Source organism: Myxocyprinus asiaticus, chromosome 38 (assembly GCF_019703515.2).
Source record: "Myxocyprinus asiaticus isolate MX2 ecotype Aquarium Trade chromosome 38, UBuf_Myxa_2, whole genome shotgun sequence".
NCBI lineage: Eukaryota > Metazoa > Chordata > Actinopteri > Cypriniformes > Catostomidae > Myxocyprinus > Myxocyprinus asiaticus.
Genome location: NC_059381.1, coordinates 37,254,611 through 37,279,699, shown reverse-complemented (window position 1 = coordinate 37,279,699; position 25,089 = coordinate 37,254,611). Strand labels below are relative to the sequence as shown.

The 25,089-nt window shown below is 36.2% G+C and overlaps 1 protein-coding gene across 4 annotated transcripts in view; it reads right to left on the bottom strand.

Annotated features, from left to right (window-relative positions):
* LOC127429140 (gamma-aminobutyric acid receptor subunit alpha-1-like) overlaps window positions 1-25,089 on the bottom strand; it is a 62,751-nt gene that overhangs the window by 25,112 nt on the left and 12,550 nt on the right. For all 4 annotated transcript variants that reach the window (XM_051677991.1, XM_051677989.1, XM_051677986.1 and 1 more), the window contains exons 2-4: window positions 24,825-24,925; window positions 5,881-5,987; window positions 2,451-2,518 (exon numbers count right to left, since the gene is read on the bottom strand). In XM_051677991.1, coding sequence (XP_051533951.1) covers window positions 2,451-2,518; window positions 5,881-5,987; window positions 24,825-24,904 — 255 coding nt within the window. In that variant the 5' untranslated portion in view covers window positions 24,905-24,925. The remainder of the gene's footprint in view (window positions 1-2,450; window positions 2,519-5,880; window positions 5,988-24,824; window positions 24,926-25,089) is intronic.

Sequence of the window (25,089 nt, the reverse complement as noted above, 5' to 3'; positions counted from 1 at the left end):
ACTTGTCTGTGAGCTTGCTTGGCTGAATAATCCAGTTTTATATCTTAGATTGCCAGAACAAAATATGCGGTCCAGCAGGAAAAGCATGCTAAACATGTCATCGGAAATATATGTTACTGACTATTGATGATACAGTCTTATACATCATCGGGAAGGGGAGGATCTTAGCTTTCTAATGACAACTAGATTGAGCTTCTAGTCTACTCATAGGCCAAAATAGTCAATGAAAAAATGGGGGTGGTGCATGAACTGAAAATTAGACTGAATGTTTATGAACGAGCACATTTGTGATGGCTAAAATTCGTTACAGCGCCACCTACATTTCAGATCAGCATTTTTTGATGGAAGGTGACAGAGGATAAAAAAACAGTTTCTAGTGCTTGCTGTCATCTATTGGAGGGAGATGGAGTGAACTGAACCAGAATTACATGATTACAAAGTTAGCAAAAAAAAACAAAAAAAAAACAAAAAAATATACATATATATATATATATATATATATATATATATATATATATATATATATATATATATATATATATATATATTCTATTCATCATAAGATTGTAAACAATATAAATGGTGTAAATGTAAATGAGACTTTAGATTTGTGTGTGAAACATTGCAATTGTGTGGCTGAGGAAAGGGACTTCTTACATAATACTGTATGGGCCATTGCTTCTTAAAATAACCAGTTGCACTTTTATAACTTAAATTTCCCTTTTGACAATTAATACTTTTCAGTCTTCAAGAGGAGTGTAGAGCTTGTTGAAGCATTGGTGGCCATAATTAGTGGCATGAATCATTCTAGCAACTACTGAATGCCATAGCTGTGAGTGATTCTTTCACTTTTGCATGATCATCCATCATGACACAGTGGGGGGAAGACATGGGAACATGTTTAAGGTAGAATGAAACAGACATCAGCCTTTCATTTGGCTCATAAAATTAACCCTGTTTTTACAAATGCATGAATTACATGCAGAGTTGCCTTATAAGATAACTTTTGGTACTATAGTAATAACAATAACACTAAGTTACTAGGAAAGGAAAGTTCTCCAAGACAAGGGAAAGAAAGAAAGAAAGAAAGAAAGAAAGAAGGAAGGAAGGATGGATGGAACAATGAAAAGTTTGTACAATAACAATAAGTTGCCTTTGTCAAGTCAACATGATTACATACATTACATATTAAGTAATTAATTAGGTACTAACTTAATTAGTATCACTCTGCACTTTCTAAATGTAAATACAGAGTAACACTGTAATTAAAGTGTAACTGACCAATCCAGTCAATCTCTCATATTGCAAGTCAAAAGTTAGCATGAAAATAAAAGCAGAGTATACCTAAAGGTGCACTCAGTATTTTTTTCTCATTAAAAAAAGCTGTACTCCTCCAGCTAGGTCTCCTAAGCCACCAAATTGGCCCGGTTGCTAGGGAGGGTAGAGTCACATGGGGTAACCTCCTCGTGGTCGCTATAATGTGGTTTGTTCTCTGTGGGGCACGTGGTGTATTGAGTGTGGTTGCCGCGGTGGATGGCGTGAAGCCTCCACACGCGCTATGTCTCCGTGGCAACGCGCTCAACAAGCCACGTGATAAGATGCGCGGGTTGACTGTCTCAGACGCGGTGGCAACTGGGATTCGTCCTCCGCCACACGGACTGAAGCGAATCACTATGCGACCACGAGGACTTAGAGCGCATTGGGAATTGGGCATTCCAAATTGGGAGAAAAAAGGGAAACACCCCCCCCCCCCCCCAAAAAAAAAAAAAAAAGCTGTACTCCTTAAGAAATTAATTGTAATTTTGGAACATATGTATAAAATCATGACCACTCACATGAGAGGAAGACTCCAGTCATATCAGTAACTTTATAAAAGCTGTTTTATTCTACATGGAGAGGGTCCACTCATGAGGGCTGCCATTTTAGAATTACATGACCAGCCGAATACTACTCATTTAATCTCAGTAGCCATTCTGTTTTTGGACACTTTCACTCATGGATTATATTAACAATGGCTGACTGTGAATTGTGATTTTTTACATTGGCATCTGTAACATAAAACTATTGATTTTTAATGACGCTGCATCTGGGCCACTAAGTGTCAGTGTAAGTCTAAGACGACATGAACACAAACTTACTGAGTGCACCTTTAAATTGACATAATTAAAGAAGTTTAAGTGAAATGTTTTACAGCAATAATGTCAAAAAATTGTCAAGAAATTATTTATGCATTATAATCAGTTAACATACATTTCCAAATACACGTCTGCTGCTATTGAACATTGTGTTTTTTACACTTACAAATGAAGTCATTCAATTTCAAGTTTGCAATATTTCAGTCTTTGGGTCTCTTACACAAATATCTCACGTAACCATGCAAATGACTTGTCTCAACAACTGCAACACAGAAAATTGGTGACATTTATAGGAGATAAAAACAATTTTTTTACCATGTCATGGTCCGAGACCGGCCCAATGCTTGTCACAAAAATGTCCGTCTTGACTTCAGTTACACGCTCTGTTGAAGCAAGAAATTAGGAGTTTGAATAGCTTTAACACCAGAGGTTCACCATGCCTCACTTTAATTAAATTGTACATAAACTCTCCTTACTGAAATGACACTGGCTCCGGCCCCAGAGAACTCACTACCTCGTTTTCAATAAATCTTTAAACGGTTAGTTCACCCAAAAATAGTACACCCCACCCCTATCTCTAGTGTGGTATTGTCTAAAATATACATCTTATAAGCTAACTATAGCTGTCTGAATAAATAAGCTCTGTTCCAAAACCTAGTGAGCTGCCTACATAGGCAGATGTCTTCTAAGGCAGTCTAATGCTGTCTAAGGTGGCAGCCTAACCCACTACAATAGGTTTTGGCGCAGAGTGATTGTGTTGGCTTGGTCTATGCAGAAACACACATCATTTTCTTGCTTCCAAGAAAATACAAAGTGTCTAGTGCGGCGTAAAATATTAATTGATGTTGATTAAAGTTGTTAGTCAACATCTCTCGCTATTTTTGACATGTTGTCACTTTGATACCGAGGTAACGTGCGTTAGGTCAAACAGACGCAATGAAAATTAAAAATGATACACCGTATGCGTGAGGACAAAATTAATCATGCAGTTCAGTTCAAAACTAATTTATGTCACATGTTAAATGATCTGCATTTATGTGGAAAACAATGTGCCCTTGATGTGCTTTTGCCTGGCGGGCTTTGTTCAAAACAAACCTGCTCCCCACAATGACATTTTTCACAAGACAAGCATTTGCATACTGAATCTGCATTTAAATGACAAAAGTTGTTTTTATTTATTTATTTGCCAAACAACTTTTATCAGAGTGGCCCTGTTTCAAAAACAGCACTTCCTACAATTAGTTTTAATCTATTTCATTTCAGCAATGTGGTACATGAGGCTGTGCTTATTCAAGTGCCGTATTGCTTGTATAAAACATTGGCTATATATTAAAAATATTAAGGATGCAATCTTTTATTAAAATACCATTGAGTTCATTTTTCCACTAGAAGAGTTTGGCATTTGACACTCTGCTAATACACACTGCCAGTGAAAAGCTCGGACACATCTGCCCATTATTTACTAGTCATATTAGTGTATTGTAAAGTCATCAAAACTATTAAATAACACAAATAGAAGTATGGGAATTATAAGGTGACCAAAAATGTTAAACAAATCAAAACTATCATATATTTTAGCTTGTTTAAAGCAGTCAAGCTTTGTCTAGATTACTGGTCTGCCAACCAAAGAAGTCTTTTGAATCCTTTCACCAAAACGATTCGTTCAGATTCGTTCATTGACCATTTCTGCAAATTACGCCTTTGAATAAGATGGCGACAAATGAGCATCTTTTATATTTTGAACGAACCATTGCATTGAATCAAAAGCACTGAACAAGAGTCATTCACGACCGAAACAAGTCTAATTATCCTTAATTAAAATGTGTGTGTCTACAATTGTAGAGACTTTAGTCGATTTTTTTTTAGCATCATAAGCATTTCCCCACAAATTACAACAAACCATTTCTATCATTTTGTGAACTGCTGAGCATAACGTTTTATCAAGCTATATGATAAAAGACAACAATACTAGCCTAAAAAATAATTATGAGCTTCAATAACGTATTTATGTCATTGTAATGTGTGGTCATCAGTCACTTTTATTCATAATTCTTCCGGCCCATTTTCTTGTTGAACAAAACTTGCCGAAATGAACTAACTACTGGCCTCCTCCCCTCGTTCAGCAAGTCAGCAGATCCTTGTTCACGAATGAGATGACTGATTCATTCATTTCGTTCGTGAACGAATGCATTAGTACATTCAGTTCGTTCACGAATGAGATGTCTCGTCTCATTCAGACTCTAATGACCAAGAGGATCAGTGAAGGGGCATATTCATTGAGTGGGTCAAACCAATGATCTGCTCCATCACAGCCTGCACTCGAATGCTATTAGCTAACGCAATAGTCAGTTTTTAAAAGCATGACAAATCAACACAAATGGAATTTGCATGTCTACAAATGTACAAAGGCATTTTAAAAATAGAGTTTAACCACTATAACCGTTTTCGCCACAAATGACAAGAAACAGGTCTTATTTTTCCTATATTTTGTCATGCTGGGATTATCACTGAAACATGTATTCCTTTTAAAGTTAGCCCAACTAGCAATCTAGTAGGGCTGGCGCACTATTTGGTGAAAAAGAAGATCTCCGTAGTAAAGACACAAATACTAAAAAGTTATGAACAGCTAAACTTCAAAATGTGAATTTATGGAACTTAGTCTTAGTTACAATCTAACTTTAATTGTAAAGTTGGTACAAAATTTGCCTTAAATTGAACAAACTCAAAAAAGCTGTGCAGCAAGTTGCCTTTTACTTTTAAGTTGAGTTAACAATTTGTTCTGTCTTTACAAGCTACAAAAGTCACCAAAGCAGTCTCGCGCTTCAAACCAGAGCTCATTGGCTTTGAAAGGGAGAGACTTTAGTGAACAAGAAATATGAGTCAGTGTTTGGAAGAGAAGAAGTATGATTTGTTCACTTAAAAAATTCATTCAAAAAGACCAATTTGTTCATGAACAAGTAATAATAGTACAGGATGACGAAATCGTAAGAAATTGTACAAGTTGGCTCGTACGTAAAACGTATGACTTTTACTCCCACAGAGAAAAAATAACGAACCAAGAACAAAGTTATTATGATTTTTTTGTAAGTTTAACCACTTACCCAAACCTTAAAACTAACCATGATTTTAATGGGAAAATAACTTTTGTGTTCCATGGAAGAAAGAAAACATCAGGGTTTGAAACAAGAAGAAGGTAGCGTATTGCAGGCTATTGAGATACCGTACATCAGTTATGTGTATTGCATAAATAAATATTGAAATGAGTAACCAAATTTGTTCACAGACATTTACTTTCTTAAAATAAAGTGTTTGATTTAATCAATAAAATGCCTGTATTGTATCTATTTGAAATTATCTTTGCTGATTGGTTGGTCTCTATGGGAATACAATTTGTATATTCAGTCTTCAATTTGTAGTATGATATCTTGCAATTTCGCAATCTTGTACGAATTCTAAAGAGTTGTCATGAGACTATGTTGGGTCTGCACCCTCTCACCATCCTCTCAACCAACTTCATTAGGTGCATCTTAGGATGCTTTTGAAACAGTATTGAAGGAGTTCCAATGTATGCTGAACACCTGTTGGCTGCTTTTCCTTGACTGTTCAGTCCAACTCATTCATTTAAAAAAAACAATAGAGGATACACCACATCCTTTTGAAGATATAAGTTTGGAAAACTCCCATAAGACTGAGAACTTGGACACAAATGTGTGAGGCAAATCATTAGTGAAACTTTGGTTCCTACCTCCAAGCCCAGGCCTCAGACGGTTGTCATAGCCATCGAGGAGACTGTCCAGAATCCTGGTGAAAACCGTTGTGTTGTCTTTCTGCTCATCTGCTTTCTGACTGGAGCTGGCAAAGCAAAACAACAGATACTTTATTCAAAACATGACAAAAGTAATAATCAACAGCAAAGGGTGGCTAGAACAACACAACACTCTGATGTGTAAAATCAATGCAACACCCTCCTCAGGCTAACTCTGAAACTCTCAAATATCCTTCCATCTTATGGGGCAAAAGGGGATAAACACAGAAGCAATGCATTATTAAATAGCTAAAACACTCTTTTAGATGCAAGCAATAACAGTTGGAATGTAGAGGAGAGAGTTCTCTAAGAATGAATTGCTTCAGCTGATAGCATCATTCATTAACACATGCCATTTGCATAGTTTTGGAAATAATTGAATTATGCAAATCAAGTTACAGTGCAAATATGTCAAAAAGACTGTGCTGAATGCAATTTGTAATTTGCAGTCTGACAATGAAATTTTGATTCATCGATTACAGAATTGAACTATCAATTATCATTCCAATAATAATAATACCCAATGCAAACAGATATCATCTCAGATTACATGAGCCATCTCGCAACAGACACGGAGCATGCAATATGCACTTTAAATTAATAGAGTTGCTAAGCAGCCAAATTCGGCCTTCTGTGTCATTATTCATAAATGTTTATGCCCATTTGACAAAAGTAAGTTAATTGTTGTCCCTTTCGGTAACACTATAGTTTATGGGTCCACAATAATTTACTACTTAAGCATGAATAAGACAGTAATTAATAGTTAACTAAATGTAGAGTAAGGCTATCTTAGCCATAATTTATAAATTAACCGCATTTTTTTTTTTTTTTTACATTTTATAGTATTTTTTTGTAGAAAATAATGTAATGATGCTTAATTTCAAGATGTCATAAATCAAGTTTACTAAACACTATTAAGCCAGTATTTAAGGCTAATAATATGTTACTAATTAATTATTAAAGTTTTCTATTAAAGACATCTTGACACCTGTTCTAAAGTGAAAGTTTAATCTACTCAATTTATTGATTTGTTTTGCACATGTTTCAATTACAATAAAACTCTTCAAATATTTTTACTGCATATATTGTAATCGCCTAATAAATGTAAAACAAATGAATTTAACTAGTGTAAGTAAATGTTCCAAATTGTCTTTATTTTAAAATTTTAGCAGTTTATTAGTAACAATGTAATAAAACCAATCATAATTAGTCATAATTACTGTCTTAAAATTGTTCAATTTTAAATACCTCATAATAAGTGCAAAAAAAATAAATAAAAAAATAAATGACAATAATAATAACTTGAATAGGCTAAGCTATCACTTAAGAACAGGTTGTCCAGTCATCTTTAATCCAAGATTTTAGTAATTTATTAGTAACAGCATTGTAAAGCCATGCTAATTAGCCTTAATTACTGGCTTAATATTGTTTGGTAAACTTGATATATGATGAATCTCTGAAATACACACTTTCTACACAAAAATAAGATGTTTAATACATTGTTAATAATGGATAAGATAGGCTTACTATGCAATCAGTTAACTTCAGTTATCTTATTCTTACTTAAATAGTGTTTATTAACATTACTGTGAACTAGAGCCCTGCGCAGGATTGTTTTCTTAATCCCACTCCCGCTGAATTTCTGACCATTACTGCCCACTCCCGCAACGTGTGTGTTCCACTCTCGCCAGTACCTGCAACGGTGTGTATCCACTCCCGCCTGCACCCGCAAACATTATGTCACAGTTTGTAGAGATAGTGAAGAATTTACACAAATGTTAGGGCTATGCTAAATGTTCAGAATAACAGACATAAACATTGCGTTCAGTTAAACGGACCATAAGATAAATGTGTTCATTCATGTCAAGCTAAAGTAAAACACCACACATGACAAATAACTTGGGCTATTTTTTTTATTAGCCTAATAAAACTCTCTCAGCTTTTGATAGGCTACAAAACATCACAACTGTTAGGCTGCAGCGGAGCCTACAAAAGCATTATATTCAAAATATGCGCAGGAAGAAGTGTTTTATCTTTGAAGGAGAGCTTACTTTGTCCTAGGAGAATGGAGCAGGTATGTCCCCTCAACTAGGGATGGGCGGATCGATACTAAAGTATCGATACTTCCGATACTGATGTGGTATCAAGAATATCGATCCTCACATAGAAATATCGATTCTGGATCTTTTTAACAAGTGATATTATTATTTAGATTACATGAATATTAATGCATTTCATAAGCTTTGTAGTGGAAAAAATAATATATGAGTGAATTGTTGCATGGCACCAGAACAATTTTTTTCTTCTGCTCATCTTGACGCACAGAAAACTAAAATACACCAGCAGTCACAGACAGTGCTCACCCTTTCATTCATAGTGCTCCTTCAAAGAGGGAGCAGTGCTTTCCTGAGGTAATGACAGAAAAACACACCTAGACGTGACATGTATTATAATGGGCTTGTTTGACAATTTTTACAGGTTTATTTAAATTCAGAGTTGTTAAAACATTGATGATGATCTTTAATCCTCGTTAATAAATGATACCCTTATGTAAACTACCCATGGATTTACTGTAGTAATATTGTATTAACCATGATTAGTAACCACGACTGTAGTAACCATATTTGTTTTTTTTTGTTTTTTTTTTTTGGCAGTTACCAAGGTTTTGATACAATTGACCATGGTTTTACTACAGCATTACTGTAGTATCCATGGTAACTTAGTTTTATTCATAGTAACCATATACTAATATCTATGGTTAATTTTGAGGTTTTATATGTAGCTTATACTAACTCATTTTTAAAAGGTAAACAAAGCATCCAAATAATTTTCTGTTTAGGCCCATAAATATATAAAAAAATGTAAGTAATAATAAAGTTACTAATTTTATCCAAATTTAATAGAGGTATCAGTATTGGTATTGATATCTGCGATATTGGCCTAAACGTACTTGGTATCGGATCGAAAAGAAAATAAGTGGTATCGCACATCCCTAGCCTCAACCCAGAGGTGCCAGATTTGTGCCTGTTGTATATTAATACTTTTGCATATTTGTTGCAACTTACAAAGTCCAATTCTTTTCCATTTTTGTCAGTAACAACTGAGAAATTTGTCCAAATGTCAGACTTGTCTTGCTTTGGTTTTGTATAGTAAAAACCCACTTTAATCTTCTTTTCAACTTCATTTGTTGACTCTATCCTTCTTGTTAGCGCTAGCAAAATCCCGGGACCCGTGGTGTATTTTTTGACTGCCCACTCCCACCCACAGCAAAGTTAAAACCGCCCGCTCCCGTGAGATTTGTTTTGGGTCCCGTGGGACCCATGGGATCCCAATCCCATTGCAGTCCTCTGCTGTGAACCCTTAAAATAAAGTGTTTCCAAAAATGTCTTAACCACAATCAGAACTCAGCCTAAATAAATGTGATTGGTGGGCAGACATTTGCTGGATACAAAATCACTCACTCATTTACTCTTTCTCTGAAGAGAGAATGACACAAAGTGCACTATGTAGGGAACAGGGAGGGATTTCAGATTTTCTGAAGGGAGTTAAAAACTAAATGCTGGTTGATTAAAGTCACCTCTGATTGGTCAATGACATGTGGCAGATGCAGAATGATACAACATATTTGTCTTGTGCGGTGTATGCCTCAAGCGATTTCAAATAATTATGAGCAAAACAAGATTTAATCATTTAGTGTAAAATGCTATTTATGAACAAGTGCTTATGAGAATGGTGGTCGATTTCTTCCCCTTTAAAAACAATCACCGGTTGTTTTCTGGTAATCATTGGCATTCTTCTCCCGCTGGCAGAGTGACTGTGGACTGAATAAACACTGTTTCGTGTTGCGAAAATAAACTTGGCGTGAAAAGATTTCAAGGAGAGGATGAGGTCATCACAATTAGTAAGCACGGACCGCGGATGAGAGGGAGAGAAAGATAGAAATAGAGAGAACCTAAATAAGAGAGACAGGGCATTTAGGATCTGGAAAATTGAGATAAAGAGAGAGAAAGAGAGATATAGCACATACATTTTTTTTCCTTCTTTTTTTTTTTTTTTTTTTTTTTTCCCACAGGCAGATCTCATTCATATTTGTAGGCATTGGTACTGTAAGGATTCAGTGAGCACTGCTGACTGAGACAACAAAGGACTTTTGATAAAATCAACATATGAACTTTCTCACAATTAGCATCTCTGCCTGAGGAACCACACCCCACTGAGCAAAGATTGCAAATTCACTCCTCTGATGTATACAGTGAATGTAACTAGGCATGTTTGGTATAATTTTAAAGGTCTCCATGTGAGTGGTACAAATGGTTTCATCCTTAAAATAGTAGAAAATCTGGTAACAGTTTTGACAATTTAGAGAAATCATGTCTGTGCTGTTGGGGTGTGTCTTCCTGGGGTCTTCAATGCAGATTATCACCATAATTCAGAATGGTGTGACCTCCTGAGTATCTGAATTCCATTCAGTTCTAAATTCCTATTGTTTACCATTTGGTTTTTGATGTTTACTCTGTCTGGGTATTTAAGGAGAACTAGCGAAAGGTTCGGGGAGAATCTGTAGCCAGATATCCCACACAATTGCTGTGTGTTGTTTCTATTGCCAGGTATGTTCCTCTTACTTGTATTCTATTTCTTATGATGCATCTTTGTGTTACATTCTGATCTATGTAAGTTGGCTTTGATTGATTATATATGATGAAATGTTTTAATTCCTACCTGGCAAATAAATTGTTAAACTTTGATTTATTCAGGATTCCGTTTGGACTCATTATGACTAGTAATTCACATAGTACATTACCACGAGTGCACTTGACCAGGATATGATTATTACTGCGGGCCAAGGATGACAGCAAATCCTCTGGTACCGTCAGTCACTGACTTATCGCTCATCTAAATTAAGTTGTAGGTATGTGACTAAGCAAAACTATCATTTGATTAAAGGTGCACTCAGTGATTCCTGAGAAACACTGTTGATATTCGAACTCAACTGCCAAAACAAACACACCCCTCCCTGCAGTGCTCCTTTGGAAGCTCCGCTCCCCAAATTCAGTAAGTTGTTGCTGCTAAGATAACTTGCAGAGAAGATGAGACGGTTTTACGCACACCAGCTCCGGACACTCACAACTCTCCTGCTACTAAATCTAACATCACTACAACAGCATATATGGGTTCTGTGAAACATAACTAAATTCATGTTACCCACCTATTGAGAAGAAAAAGAGCAACTTCTGCATCCGTCTTTAAGCCTTTTACCTCTCGGAGGTCTCTTCACCACTGAAAAGCCTCACCGATGTTGACACAGCTCCTATCCTTTGACTTATCATAATACTTCTTTTTTTAGGTTATATTCATCTGACCTTTTTCTCTTGGTCTGTTTCTCAGCCATTTGTCCTCCTTGGAGTTTAGAAAGTTCACATCAGCCAGATTTGCCGTCGCTCTTCTAATGAATTTCTCTCTCGCTCTGCCCCCACCCCCCATCCTGTGCATGCACAAGAACCATCCCCTGTTGCTGATTGGCTGGAGTAGTGTTGTGTAGATCGGTCAGATCCACTTTTTTTTGTCCCATTTACAGAGCCAGGGCTATGTATAAATACTAGATTTTTTTCAGCCCACCCACAGAATGGACAGCTAGCAGATTGTGAGGAGATATTTGCAGAATTTGACAAAAAGTGTATTGGATTAGAATTACTGAGTGCACCTTTAAGAGGCAGCATAATTTTATGATATTAGTAAACCCTTACAACCTCTGGATTTAGAATGAACTGTTCAACCTCGTGTCCGTAAGATTCACATATCATTTTGGCCGGCGGGAACTTTAAGCAACGTTGTCACCAGAATGAACGAATAATGAGAACCAAATAAGCGAAGACACCAAATTATGATTAAATCTGATACGAAGATCAGAAATGGATTGAAACCATAACCTAAATTCGAGGTCTAATATAATTGGAGTCAGATAAAATTAACAATGGATTCAGTTGCAAATATCAGCTAACCTAAACAAACTCGTTTAAGACGGCATATCCAACCACGCGCCAGAAAAGATGAACATGCGCAAACCTTCGGCCATTCCAGTAGGAGTAGTGGCCCTTTTACAGTGGTGACTCCAACGTGAACTCCAGCGAGCGAGAGACGTCTTTTCAGCGCAACATGTGGATTTGTGCTCAAGAGGTTTGATCTTCTCCTTCTCTCTCTCCAGATGCTGTGGTAAGTCCATTCTTTTGCCCTGTTCTTTTTAGAAATTTTTGAGGGAAAGCACAGATACACCCTATATAAACACATTTATAGAATGGGTTGGAATACCCAGATTTTTAGACCGGAGACCGCAAAATCCAGAGTTGTGAAAGAATTAGACAAAACAACATCGTCCGGGACATTTCAGCGGCAGCGTAGATGAGGAACGAAGTTTTCTTGCCCTACAAACAAAAGATTTCTTTGTTCACCCATGCGACATGAAGTCAAAAGTCTAAATTGGAGATAGCATCATCAAAATTTTATTCTGGAACTCAAAGGAGGATTAAAATTGGAGCATATTTTTAAAATCAATAAACCCCATCGCTATTGTTTGTTTGCTTTGCTGCAACAAACTGATAAAATTGTGATCTGTGATTTAAAAGCATTGAAAGTCGATGTGTTTGTATATGAAGTGCAAGGTTGAGCAAAACAAGGCAATGCGTTGGAAAAAATAAATATGAACAAAGGAGATTTCCCTATTTTGTAAACCAGTAAGAGCACTGTCTAAGGCAGGGATCGGCAACCTTTTTGACATGGAGTGCCATTTTTTATTTTTCTGGTCAATGGCTGTGCCGATGCTTGCGCATGTATGTGATTTTCCAAAGTTTGAGTCAATTTTTCTGATTTTAATCGTTTATTTTTCATTACAAATTATGTTATTAGCATAACAGTTTTAGTGAAAATATTGTACAAAACCCGACGATTATGATAATTTTCGCATGTTGCATGTTGGAAGCATCTTTTGGAAGTGCTTTAATGAAAGAAAACCTGTCCTTTTGTACAAAGTCACAAACAAAGTTTGAGTTAATGTCACAAATTTGCTTATTTGATTGCTGATCATAGAAAGTGTAGATTCTTAAATATGTCTTATGTTATTTCATAAATTTTTCAAAATCATGTAGAGCTTGGGAATGGTAATGGTGTTTTCCTTGACGTGTTGTTCTGAAAGCAACAAGAAACAAATGAAACACGGAATGTAGGCTGTCATCAGCTCAGCCTGACCGTAGCAAAGCGGGCACCTTTACTCGCACAATTAACTGAAAGAGAAGCGCTGCCAGCTCGTGATGTGCGAATGGCTTGCATGCGCAGCGCGAGTCTCATCACACTTTAATAGTGCTTAGCCTCCCATTCAGCTGATGAAAACTCACTGCATAATCATGAGGAAGGATTACATCAAGATGTAGTTTGGAATGCAGGTGTGGAATTTATATAAATCAAATAGTCTTCTCCTCTCTCGCCGTTGCTGGCGTGCCAGTGATTACCCCTCCAAGTGCCAATGCTGCCACGCGTGCCATAGGTTGCCGACCCCTGGTCTAAGGCCATGATCGATAACATAATGATATACATTGTAGAATAATACTGAATAAGAATTCTAGGTTTATTCTGATTCTCTTGAGAATGCATTAATTATTAAACAAAATGGTTCAGTCCATTCTCCTGAGACTTTAGTAAAAGCCATAGAAATACATTATAGCTTGGTCCTGGAATCATTACAGGAATGTAGAATTCCTGACATGTTTAAATTAGTAAGAACAAATAAAAACTATTAATTTGCTGTCGTTTTAGATTTGCACATCTTATAATGTCTTTTAGTAAGACTGAAAAATTTTAATTGGCATTTACAAATCAAAACCACTGTGCTCTGCATCAGCCTTGGTTCTGCCCAACCCCCCAAACCCTTTCATATTCAATATGACTTACAAGAGAACACACTTAGTAACATCTTAACTCAAGAACATGAGAAAATTGCATTTCTTTGATGGACATGTTGCTATGCACACAATGCACATGCATGTACTGTATATCAAAAGTGTGTGTCTCCTCAAAATCTAACAAAATGCCAAAATGCCATTCAAGAGGCCCTCCAGAGACCAGTAATACAATTATTTTAATCCATACTAATATACTATGAGTGTATTATAATCACATTATATTATAATGACCAAACACGGCCTCACACATGAGATGTGGTGCATTACCTGTCCAGTATATGCTACTGCTACCTAATGTGATCCAAAAATTCTTGCAATTTGGATTTCTTTGGTCCGCTGATCAGTGCCAAGAGGGGGATATGTATAAGCTTTCACTTTTTGCCATGGTGCAGGTGATAGCAAACCAAATCATCCCTCACTGAGAAGCACCAATTCAAACGAAACCTAATCGGAAAACTCATTTTTACCGAGTGGACAATACAAAATGTGTGAAATATGAAACACCAGGCAGAAATCCCACAGAGATCTGAGACGGTCAAATGTGTGAACAGCACTTTAAAAATGCTAAGCGGAGAACACAGCACCAAAAGAGGTGAGCCGATGTTTTGCCCACAGAGCTGACGTCCTGAAAGCAACTGAAAAGTAAAAAGCCATGGACATCAGCCGTTGGAACTAATTTTTGGAGTGGTGACATTGTTGCCCTTTAACCTAAAACTTCCCCAACAGATCTGGGAGCCAATATGCTTACAATACAGCAGACTTTGCAAGCTCAACTGCAAGAACAGCTCATGGTGCTACATACATACATACTCAGACTGCACTAAAACAACAGCAGTCATTCATATCTGACCAGAAGATGCTCAGTCTAACTTCACCTTTGAAACCAAATTTGCATTAGACAACATAATGGTCCATGTTTTGTAAAGCAAAACACATTTTCTCCCTGTTGGCACAAACAAATTTAGAATGAGTCTAAAGCCGTCTGTAACATTGTGGCTGTGGCCATCAGAGGAAAATTAAGAAGGTACCACATGTCTGAATGCAAATTGGTGAAAAGTTAAAAATGAACTGTTTCTCTCTGTGCCTGCTTCCATTTCAAGGTACAGTTCTGTGGAGGATACATGCCAGCATGATTCCCCCTGCATCAAGCCAGGACAGTGGATTGGCTGACACAGAGAACCTGAAATGCAGGAGATGTGTGTGGAGATAATTCAAAGAGGCCATTCACATCTCCCAGCACTACACCATCATAAGTAGCTACATGGCCTCCCGGTTTAGCACCGGAACCAAATTGTGCAACACAGATTGCTGTAGAACAGGTTCCACCCATCTCCCAGACATTAACAAACAGTCACACATTCTCACCACTACATCCTCAAATATTCTTGAGCTGGTATAGATTGCAAGACTATCCAGGATTAATCATTACAAACCATGTAACAAAATAATGGTCTAGATTCCAAAAGTGCTACTGTGCTTCACATAAGACATTAAGAACCTGTTTCCATAATAATGGCACACCTACACTATGATAACTCCAAAGTGGTGCTAACCTTGCTCTGGAGAAGGGTTTCCTAATCTAGGGTTAAAAGCGGCGCTAACCCCCTTTCAAAATTACATGTTTGAACATTGCTTTACCCGGGGTTAAAAGTGGCCTTATCCTGGGATTAAAAGAGACGTTAACAGTGTCAAAAGCCCTTTTGTGAGGATACTACCGCAGGTGAGCAAGATCAATACTCAAACATAATCCCATAACAGGACTTCCATTTATCAGAAAATTATGGAGAAACTTTGTCCAAGAAAGACCTTTTTAACTGAAAATTATCATATATATATATATATATATTATATATTTTATATATCAAAATTTGAAACATCTAGGTCTGAATAAGGGTTTGTCTATGGTAACTATAATTGTACAATTATATGTAAAAAAAACATAATAGAAGTATGCAGTATGTCCTCATTAGACAGCTAAGAAACTGTGTGTGTGTGCTATCACAATGGTTCTGACCAACATAGTCTCATAACAACTCGAATAATTTGTACGAGATGACAAAAACGCAAGATATTGTACAACTTGACTCATACGGAAAGATACTGCTTTAATTCCCATAGAGACCAACCAATCAACAAACAGAACTTCAAATCGATACAACACAAGGATCAAATCTGAAGTAGCCTCCTATCCAAAACTTTATTTAAAAAAGGAAACGTCTTGAACAAATAAGGAGTTCAACTTTATGGTTAGGTTTAGTCTTGGGAATTGGGATAGTAGTTAAGCTTAGGGAAAAATCTTAAGAATGTTTGTTCAAAACAGATTTTGTTTTAGACAACAGTGATTTTCCTATTAAAATCATGGTTAGGTTAGGTTTAGGGGTTAAACTTAAGAAAAATCAGTAAAATAATTTGTGGGTTTGTTTATTTTTTTCAATGGGAGTAAAAGTGGGACATTTTTGTAAGAGCAAACTCGTATGATTCTGCCATCTTGTACTATTATTTCAACTTGTCATGAGACTTGGGCTATTTGGACCAGTTTTTAGAAATCACCCAAAGCTGTTTTATTGTCAAATTAGGTAAAGTACAAAACTACATTAAACAGATGCCATTTCACATATTTAATTAATTTGTTATAAATGCAATCAAATCTACTTAAGAATTTAATATTCTATTAACTTTATAGGATTCATAAACATTTGTACATCTCATGCATACAGTGGCAAGAAAAAGTATGTGAACCTTTTGGAATTAACTGGTTTTCTGCATTAATTGGTCATAAAATGTGATCTCATCTTCATCAAAGTCACAAGTATAGACAAACACAATGTGCTTAAGCTAACAACACACAAAAACATTAAACATTCACAGAAAAAGTAAGTGAACCCTTAGATTTAACAACTGGTCAATCCACCTTTGGAAGCAATAACCTCAACCAAGCGTTTCCGGTAGCTGTGGATTAGACCTGCACAATGTTCAGAAGGAATTTTGGACTATTCTTCCTTATAGAACTGCTTCAGCTCAACCATATTCTTAGGATGTCTGGTGAGAACGGCTCTCTTGAGGTCACTCCACAGCATCTCTATTGGGTTAAGGTCTGGGCTCTGACTGGGCCACTCCAAAAGGTGGATTTTCTTTTTTTGAAGCCATTCTGTGGTGGGTTTACTTCGATATTTAGGGTCATTGTCCTGCCACTTCTGCTGAGCTTCAGCTGGGGCACAGCCACCTTGACATTATCCTGTAGGATATCTTGATAAACTTGGGAATTCATTTTTCCCTCAATGAAGGCAAGAGTTCCATACCCCGAAGCAGCAAAGCAGCCCCAAATCATGATGCTCCCTCCACTGTGGGGATGATGTTTTTGTGTTGGTATGCGGTGCCCTTTTTAAACCATATGTAGTGCTGCGTGTTCTTCCCAAACAATTTACCCTTAGTTTCAACAGTCCACAAACAATTTTCCCAGTAGCGTTGTGGAGTGTCAAAGTGGTCTTTGACGAACTTCATGTACGCAGCAATTGTTGGAAAGCAGCACCTTCCTTCGTGGTGTCCTGCCATGGACACTAGGGCTGCCCCCGACCAAAGATTTTCCTAGTCGACTAGTAGTCGTTAGTTTAAGCCATTAGTCGACTAGTCGTCGCACATTTATGATATTAATTTAATTACTTAAATATATATATTTTGGGGGGCATCTGAAAATGGTTTGAGTTCCAGGGCTGAGAAACACTATACATTACAGAGAAATACTAAAACATAATAATGAGCCTTTAAAATATACATTTTACAAGCGCACGCACAAAGCGAGCCGCAGCGACACTGGCAAAAGCGTTAACGATTCTGAATGTGTCAGAAAAACTAGCAAGGAGACTGTCTGAACATTTTGTTAATTTATTGAGAGAAATGCACATTAGGGTTTTGCAGACAGACAGTGATCTTGGGGATCGACGATGGTCAGAGTGATCGCCAATAACTGATGACTTTGACGATGTCAAGACGATATTTGGCTCATTTTCCCATGTATTAAATTATTATTATTATTATTAGGCTATTATTATTATCAAATTAATATTACAAATAATTTGCCCGTAGACACACAGACACACGCTAGAAGAAACACACTTTATTATATTATTAAGAACAGATGACAGCCGTCTATGCGCATATATGACGCGCTGTTTGTATGGAGGCTTGCAGTCTCGTGGAACATGCGCATGTAAAAGGTTCTTACTGTCTTCTGATTTTTTATTTTTTATTTTTTAAGCAAGAATAATATCAAGAACACACATTTTAATTGCAATTTATTTTTTAGTTATTGTAACAAAAAAATTCAAATGGAACTGGAAAAAAATTAAGTTCAAAGTTTGAAATCAATGTGTCTTGCTTTATTTGTAGGCGTAACCCTAACCCTGCTTAATGAAAATTACCCACAGTACCACCTAGCATCCAACCAGTGGTAATACCGGTGTTCATTGGTTTCCTGTGGGGTTTTTTTTCTGCGATCAATCGACCAATCAAAACTTGGTCGATCCAGACTCTTCTCATCGACTAAGGTTTGGTCGACTATTAGTGGGCAGCCCTAATAGACACCATGCCTGTTTAATGATTTCCGTATAGTACACTCATGAACAGATATGTTAACCAGTTCCAATGATTCCTTCAATCTTTAGCTGTTACTCTTTTTTTTTTTTTACCTCTTTGAGCATTCTGCGGTGTGCCTTTTGGCTGAACGACAACTTCTAGGGAGAGTAGTCACAGTACTAAATCGTCTTAATTTATATACAATTTGTCTGTGTACATATAATTATCTAAGCTCTTCGAGATAAATTTGTAAAACTTTCCAGCTTTATGCAAAGCAACAATTCTTGATCGTTGGTCTTCTGGGTTTTATGTGAGGCATGGTCCACATCAGCAGATGCTTCTTGTGAAGAGCAAACTCAAAATGTTTGAGTGCTTTTTATATGTAAAAGTAGCTCTAACCCACACCTCCAATCTCATTTAATTAATTGGATACCAGGTTTGCCGACTCCTGACTCGAATTAGTTTTTGTTGACGTCATTAGCCTAGGGGTTCACATACTTTTTCCAACCTAAACTTTGAATGTTTGAATGATGTATTCAATATGTACAAGAACAATACAATAATGTTTGTGTTATTAGTTAAAACAGATTTTGTTCATTTTTGTAACTTAGATGAAGATCAAACCAAATTTATATATAAATGCAGGTAATTCCAAAGGGTTCACATACTTTTTCATCCCATACTGATAGACAATTCAGTGTCTATCGAAACATACAATAACGTATGTGGTCTAGAACCACCATTTGTGTATGAATACCAAGAAATACTGGTGCTCATAATCTCACAATCTACAAATCTCCTGCTAAATCAACACAGACTGATCAAAATGATTGATTCAAAAAAGATCATGATGATTGATTTAAAGAAGTTGAATAGAATCCCAGTGCAATTGTGATTATATATGTCCCCCAGTGCTGGAAAGGAAAGCGTAATTCCATGTGTTTATTTCAATCAGTCTAAATGTTTCCTGGCAGGATTTCCTATATCAGTAAGAACATATTCAACAACAAGCTGACACAAATACCTCCAGAAGGTATACTTCCACCCTTCCCCCAGCTGCACAGAGACACACACACACACACACACACCAGGAGAGACACTGAAAAGAGGTCAGGAGAAGAAAATGTAGTCTCATATATTATGCATACTTGGCAGTACAACACTCATAGCATGCTGGTAATGCCAGCCTGACCCAAAATTACTGCTCTGTTCCACATTATAATGGCCTGCCTATGGAGACAGCGTTTTGAGGCATCACTGATGGGTTCCTGAAAACATGTCTTAACCAGATGTGTTGCAATAAAGTGACAAGCTACACAAGGTATCTGTTCCATGTAATTTTTTTTGTCCTAACCAACAGCGAGAAGCGACTGGACATTTTGTCAATTGCTTGGTTTCTGTTTCTGTGCTGTTGCTCTTATTGAACCACAATTTCACTCATAACTGTACATTGAACATCACATATCCTCTGATTAGGCTGTAATTGTGCCACGTTGCGCAGCAGTGGCACATTCAGTGTGAACAGACAAATCGCTTGTCGCTGGAATCTTATCGCGTCATGTCTGGTTAGGACATGATGTGACAAAAAAGCTGTTCCTTAATGTAGTAATCTTAAATATGCTGCCTCTTAAGTAAACATCAACTGATGATCAGAATTTTCTAATGATTTTTACCAATATTTCCACTTTTCTGCTTAATGGGTTATTGTTTTTTTAATATCGAATCTACCAATAAAAGGCACAATGGTTGTAGCACCTGAGAGCCTGAAATTACATTACACTGCTGTGAGCTCTGCAGGAAACTGTGTTCACAGGTAAAGAAACGTTTAATGTTACATAATGTTAACATATATTTGGTCACTGTATGCAACCAGAGCTTTTAATTAAACTACTCATGCAAAAGTGTAAAACGTGATTTTGTCCCTTTTTATTTTCTGTAGTTTAAGGCACATTGTGCACAACATTTGTTGTGTGTTTTGAAGTTAGTTAAGTTAACAGGCTATAAATAGGCTAAAATAGGTGCTTATGAGGCTATAATCCACATTTATATAGCCCTTTTCTGACACTACACTCAAAGCGCTTTACACAGTAAACAGGGGACTCTCCTCAACCACCACCAGTGTGCAGCATCCACCTGGATGATGCAACAGCAGCCATAGTGCACCAGTACACTCACCACACACCAGCTATTGGTGGAGAGGAGAGAGTAGAGTGATACAGCCAATTAATGGATGGGGATTATTAGGAAGCCATGACTGATAAGGGCCAATTGGGAAATTTGGGATTTTTAATGGCCACAGAGAGTCAGGACTTCAGTTTAACATCTCATCCAAAGGACAGTGCCTTTTTACAGTATAGTGTCTCCATCACTATACTGGAGCATTAGGACCTACATAGTCCACAGGGTGAGCACCCCCTGCTGGACTCCCTAATACCTCTTCCAGCAGTAACCTTAGTTTTCCCAGGAGGACTCCCATCCAGGTACTGACCAGGCTCAGCCCTGCTTAGCTTCAGTAGGCAACCAGTCTTACTGTAGCAACAATTAACCTAGTTTCCATTCACTTTTCACGCTGTTTTGTTATCGACAAAAAATGTTACGAAATTTGCCATCTTCTGCCTGTTTCCATTCAAATGGCCTTTTATAAAAACTGTGTGTGTGATGACATCATGCTTAAAAAAAAAACACTTTGTTGCATACGTTTTTTTTTTATCACAAAATAAATTTGCCCTTAAGCCTTTTCCATACAGAAATGTATGTTTATCGCCAATTGTGTACCTTTCGCCCAGATGTCCCTAATTTTTTCCCCCTAAAGTCTTTGTAAAATGGGGAGAGTATTGAGACAATTCATTGAATTAGCCAGCTTACTGTCATTTTAATTTTCACAAATAAATGCAATCAGAAAAGGAGGAATTGCAATCAAAAAGGAGCTGTTGCCCTTCTGATAGAACTGTAATATTGGTCCTGATGTTGCACCCATCGCAGGTTGCCACCGGTTCCGACCCGAAAGTGAATCGTTATGGCCCTGTTCAAGCTGGCAACCTGCACCAAGTAGTGGGGAAACTTTCGGTCTTAGTATAAGGAACATCCATCAATGTGTATATGGTGTGTGCACAGCTATTAAAGAAAAACTGATGCTGTGTAATTTCAGGGTTTACATATGATACATTCCTGATATTCAATAGCCTATTTTGAACAATCATCTAATCTAAACATCGCCATCACAACTGCATTATGTCCCGCATATTTGTCCAGCAGCTTTTAATGACCAACTGAACTTGATTGTCATCTAAAATTAAATTTAGCATCATAATGCAATTTACATTTTCTGAAGAAGCTCAGCAAATGTGATCCGAGGTAAATATTTAAATGTTTTAAAATGTTCTAGTTTTCTGAAAGTGAACTCCGCATTGGACAAATAGTTCTGATAGTTTATAGTTTTGAAAAAAAGTGTAGAACTTTCTGAGAATGACATTCAGCCGACTTTTTTTGTCTACAGAACAGGGTAATTTATAAATTAAGGCTAATTAAATAAATTAAGGCTAATTTAACATTTGTGTAAAGAAAAGGCAATTATATAGGACTAACAATATTTTTCGTTTGGTAATTATTATTATTTTTTTATTATTATTTAATGCTTTATTCGTTTGGTAATTCATTTAATTTAATACAGGGAATTTTGCCGACATTTTTTCAAAAGTAATCTAAACAATAATTTTATAGAATTGGGCTATATGTTAGTGTTCCAAAAAAAAAAAAAAATCACACTGAAGCTTTTCTCCTAGTATTGTATATTTATTTTTAATTTAAAACATCTTTGTGCACAGAAATGATATGTTTTTTTTTTTGTATTGTGGGCTAATTCCATGACTGCTGTCTATTATTTTGAAAGGTGTGGAAATGCATCTTTAAATAAACAGATGGCTGATTAAATTAATCAGTGATTAAATTAATTGCAAAGAGTGGTCATTCATTTGCTCTTCATGATACGAGATATTAGCATTGGCACTCCTGGAAGTGTCATGACACAGATGCGTTTGCAGCATCAGATCTGTGCAGGTATGCCGTTAAGACCAATCCATAACAGTGCGAGTAAAGCTTCACGTACAATAAATTGGCTTTCAAAGTTGTATATCTTGTCGTCATGATTAACACAGGCTAACGATTGTGCTAAATTCTGTCATGTGACATTACATTTTTGCGTTAATGCCAATTTTCTCCACAAATGTGTTTCCAAACCAGCGACATCTGAAGTACTGACATAGAGTTTATGCGCTAGAGTTGAACGGAAAAATATTATGTCGACACTTGTGAAATTTTAGCGATAATTTGCGTTTCCATCAGCTATATCGGTAAACTATTTGATACGCTACACTTTTTGTCGCAAAAAAAACCCTTGGATGGAAACGTAGTTATTTTTACGATAAACCTTATTGGAATCAGTTGAGTCAAGTCGCTCGTGCAGAAAGCTATTTCTGTGGTGCCTATGTAGAGCATTCTAAATCAGTCAATTAGAAGGTTCCATTTCACCTAGGATGCTGTTTTAGATGGTGACTGCCTATGTAGGCAGCAGACAGCAAGGCACCTCATTAGGTTTTGGGACAGAACTTATATCTCCAAAAGTTGAAGAGAACGCACCAATGCATACATGCCTAGTAAAAAGTAATTAATATTACAGAAGACTCTGGATATATTTTGGCAGCTTTGGTGGTTCAGGGGTGAATGAGAAAGAATATAGATGATGCATAACATACTGCAAAATCCATAAGTGTGTGTGCTTATGAGAAGCAGACAGATTAAACATTGTACACCAACCCCATCTACAGGTCATCTGAACAGCAACATTGCAGGATGCGTGCTGTCCAGTGCCAGGGTGCAGTGGGGTTTCTGCTGTCACGCAGCACATCTTACAAAGCAGACCTTGGATTTTTATTGGATTTTTCAAGCTGTGCTATCAAATATTTATGAGAATGTCAATAGCACAGTGACTGTCACCTGTCTGACTTTATAAAACAGGTCGAAAGCATGCAGGCAAGACACAGCTCTTTGCAATCATAATTAGTTTACAGCCCAGATTATCAGTTTCCGATGCAAATGTAAATAAAATGCATCATCAAAACTTTCAGCATCAATGTTCTCTCTATATTATTATGAATAAACATTAAACAAAATAATTACGCATCATAAATATGTGCTAAAAGTGAACATTAATCCAATACTTAGTAAGGACCACTAAACAAACTTGTTATTACACTCCAAATACTGAATTATTAATGTAAACAGAATCAGATGTTGCAAGACACATCCTCTATAAATTCACATCCTCCCATACAGATGAATTACAGTGTCTTTTGTTTATACTTTGTTACAAACCTTTATTTCTATCTGCAAAACTTGCCTAGCTTTATTAAAATATTTTGTTAAAGCAGATTTATTTTGTGTTATTTGAACCTTTCAATGCAAGAAACAAATTCAGTGATGCATGTTGCTTCTGGATGTTGCTAATTCTAAAATGTGTGTGTGTGACCTGCAATTTTTTTTATTTTTTATGTAAACATTCATTGGAAGTATTGACGTCCTTTTTGTAATTCTATGACAAGTGGATATAAATAAATATTTAAATGAGTATGTATGTATGTATGTGTGTGTGTGTTTGAACATATTCAGAAATCTAATATATGGCAATATATGTAAAACAAATTTTTTTAAATGTCTGTTCATAAATGATTTTGACTCAGATTTAAAAAGATGTGCTTGTACATATTGTATATGCAACATATATTTCAAAATGCTACAAAAATGTCAGTTTTCATGAATGTAACACATCTTTTCCCAAATACTTGAGGAATTTAAATATGTACATGTATGCTCAAATATAACTATAACATATAAACATACATACATATATAAAGATATACAGTATATATATATATATATATATATATATATATATACACTCTTTGTGTGTGTGTATATTATATATATATATATATATATATATATATATATATATATATATATATATATATATATACTGTATATCTTTATATATATATATGTATGTACAGTTTATACATGACCATGTAACACATTTCTGTAAGGGTTAATCTTTGGTTGTTTTTATACTTTATAATGCAAGTAATTGAAAAATAATAATAAAATAATAGATGAATAGCACACAATAATTCATTTCATATAACAGCAAAACTTAATGACAACTTCATTAGCATAACATCCAATTTGAAGTCTTAAGTACTGATGTTGGTCAAAGTTAACATCCTAGTTTTCCATCATAAGACTTTCATAATGAATTTATGTCAACAGCAGAGAACATCTTTTCAATTCCAAGATCCGAGGGAAACTTACCTTATTCCAGTCAGAACATTAACGACCAGTAAACAGGTCCAAATCCACAGCCAGGCTGCTCCTCTTCCACCCCACATCATTCCCCAAATGATGACTCCTCACTTAACAAGAGAAAATACAAGACTTAACACATTAATCTGGTGCATACATGCATATGTTCATATAATCTATCGGAATCTAAGGGACAAGCTTGGCACAAGAATGAGTCTTTATTCAAAGCTCAAAGTTTTCCACCTGAAACTATGGAGAGAAAAGGTGGAGGAGG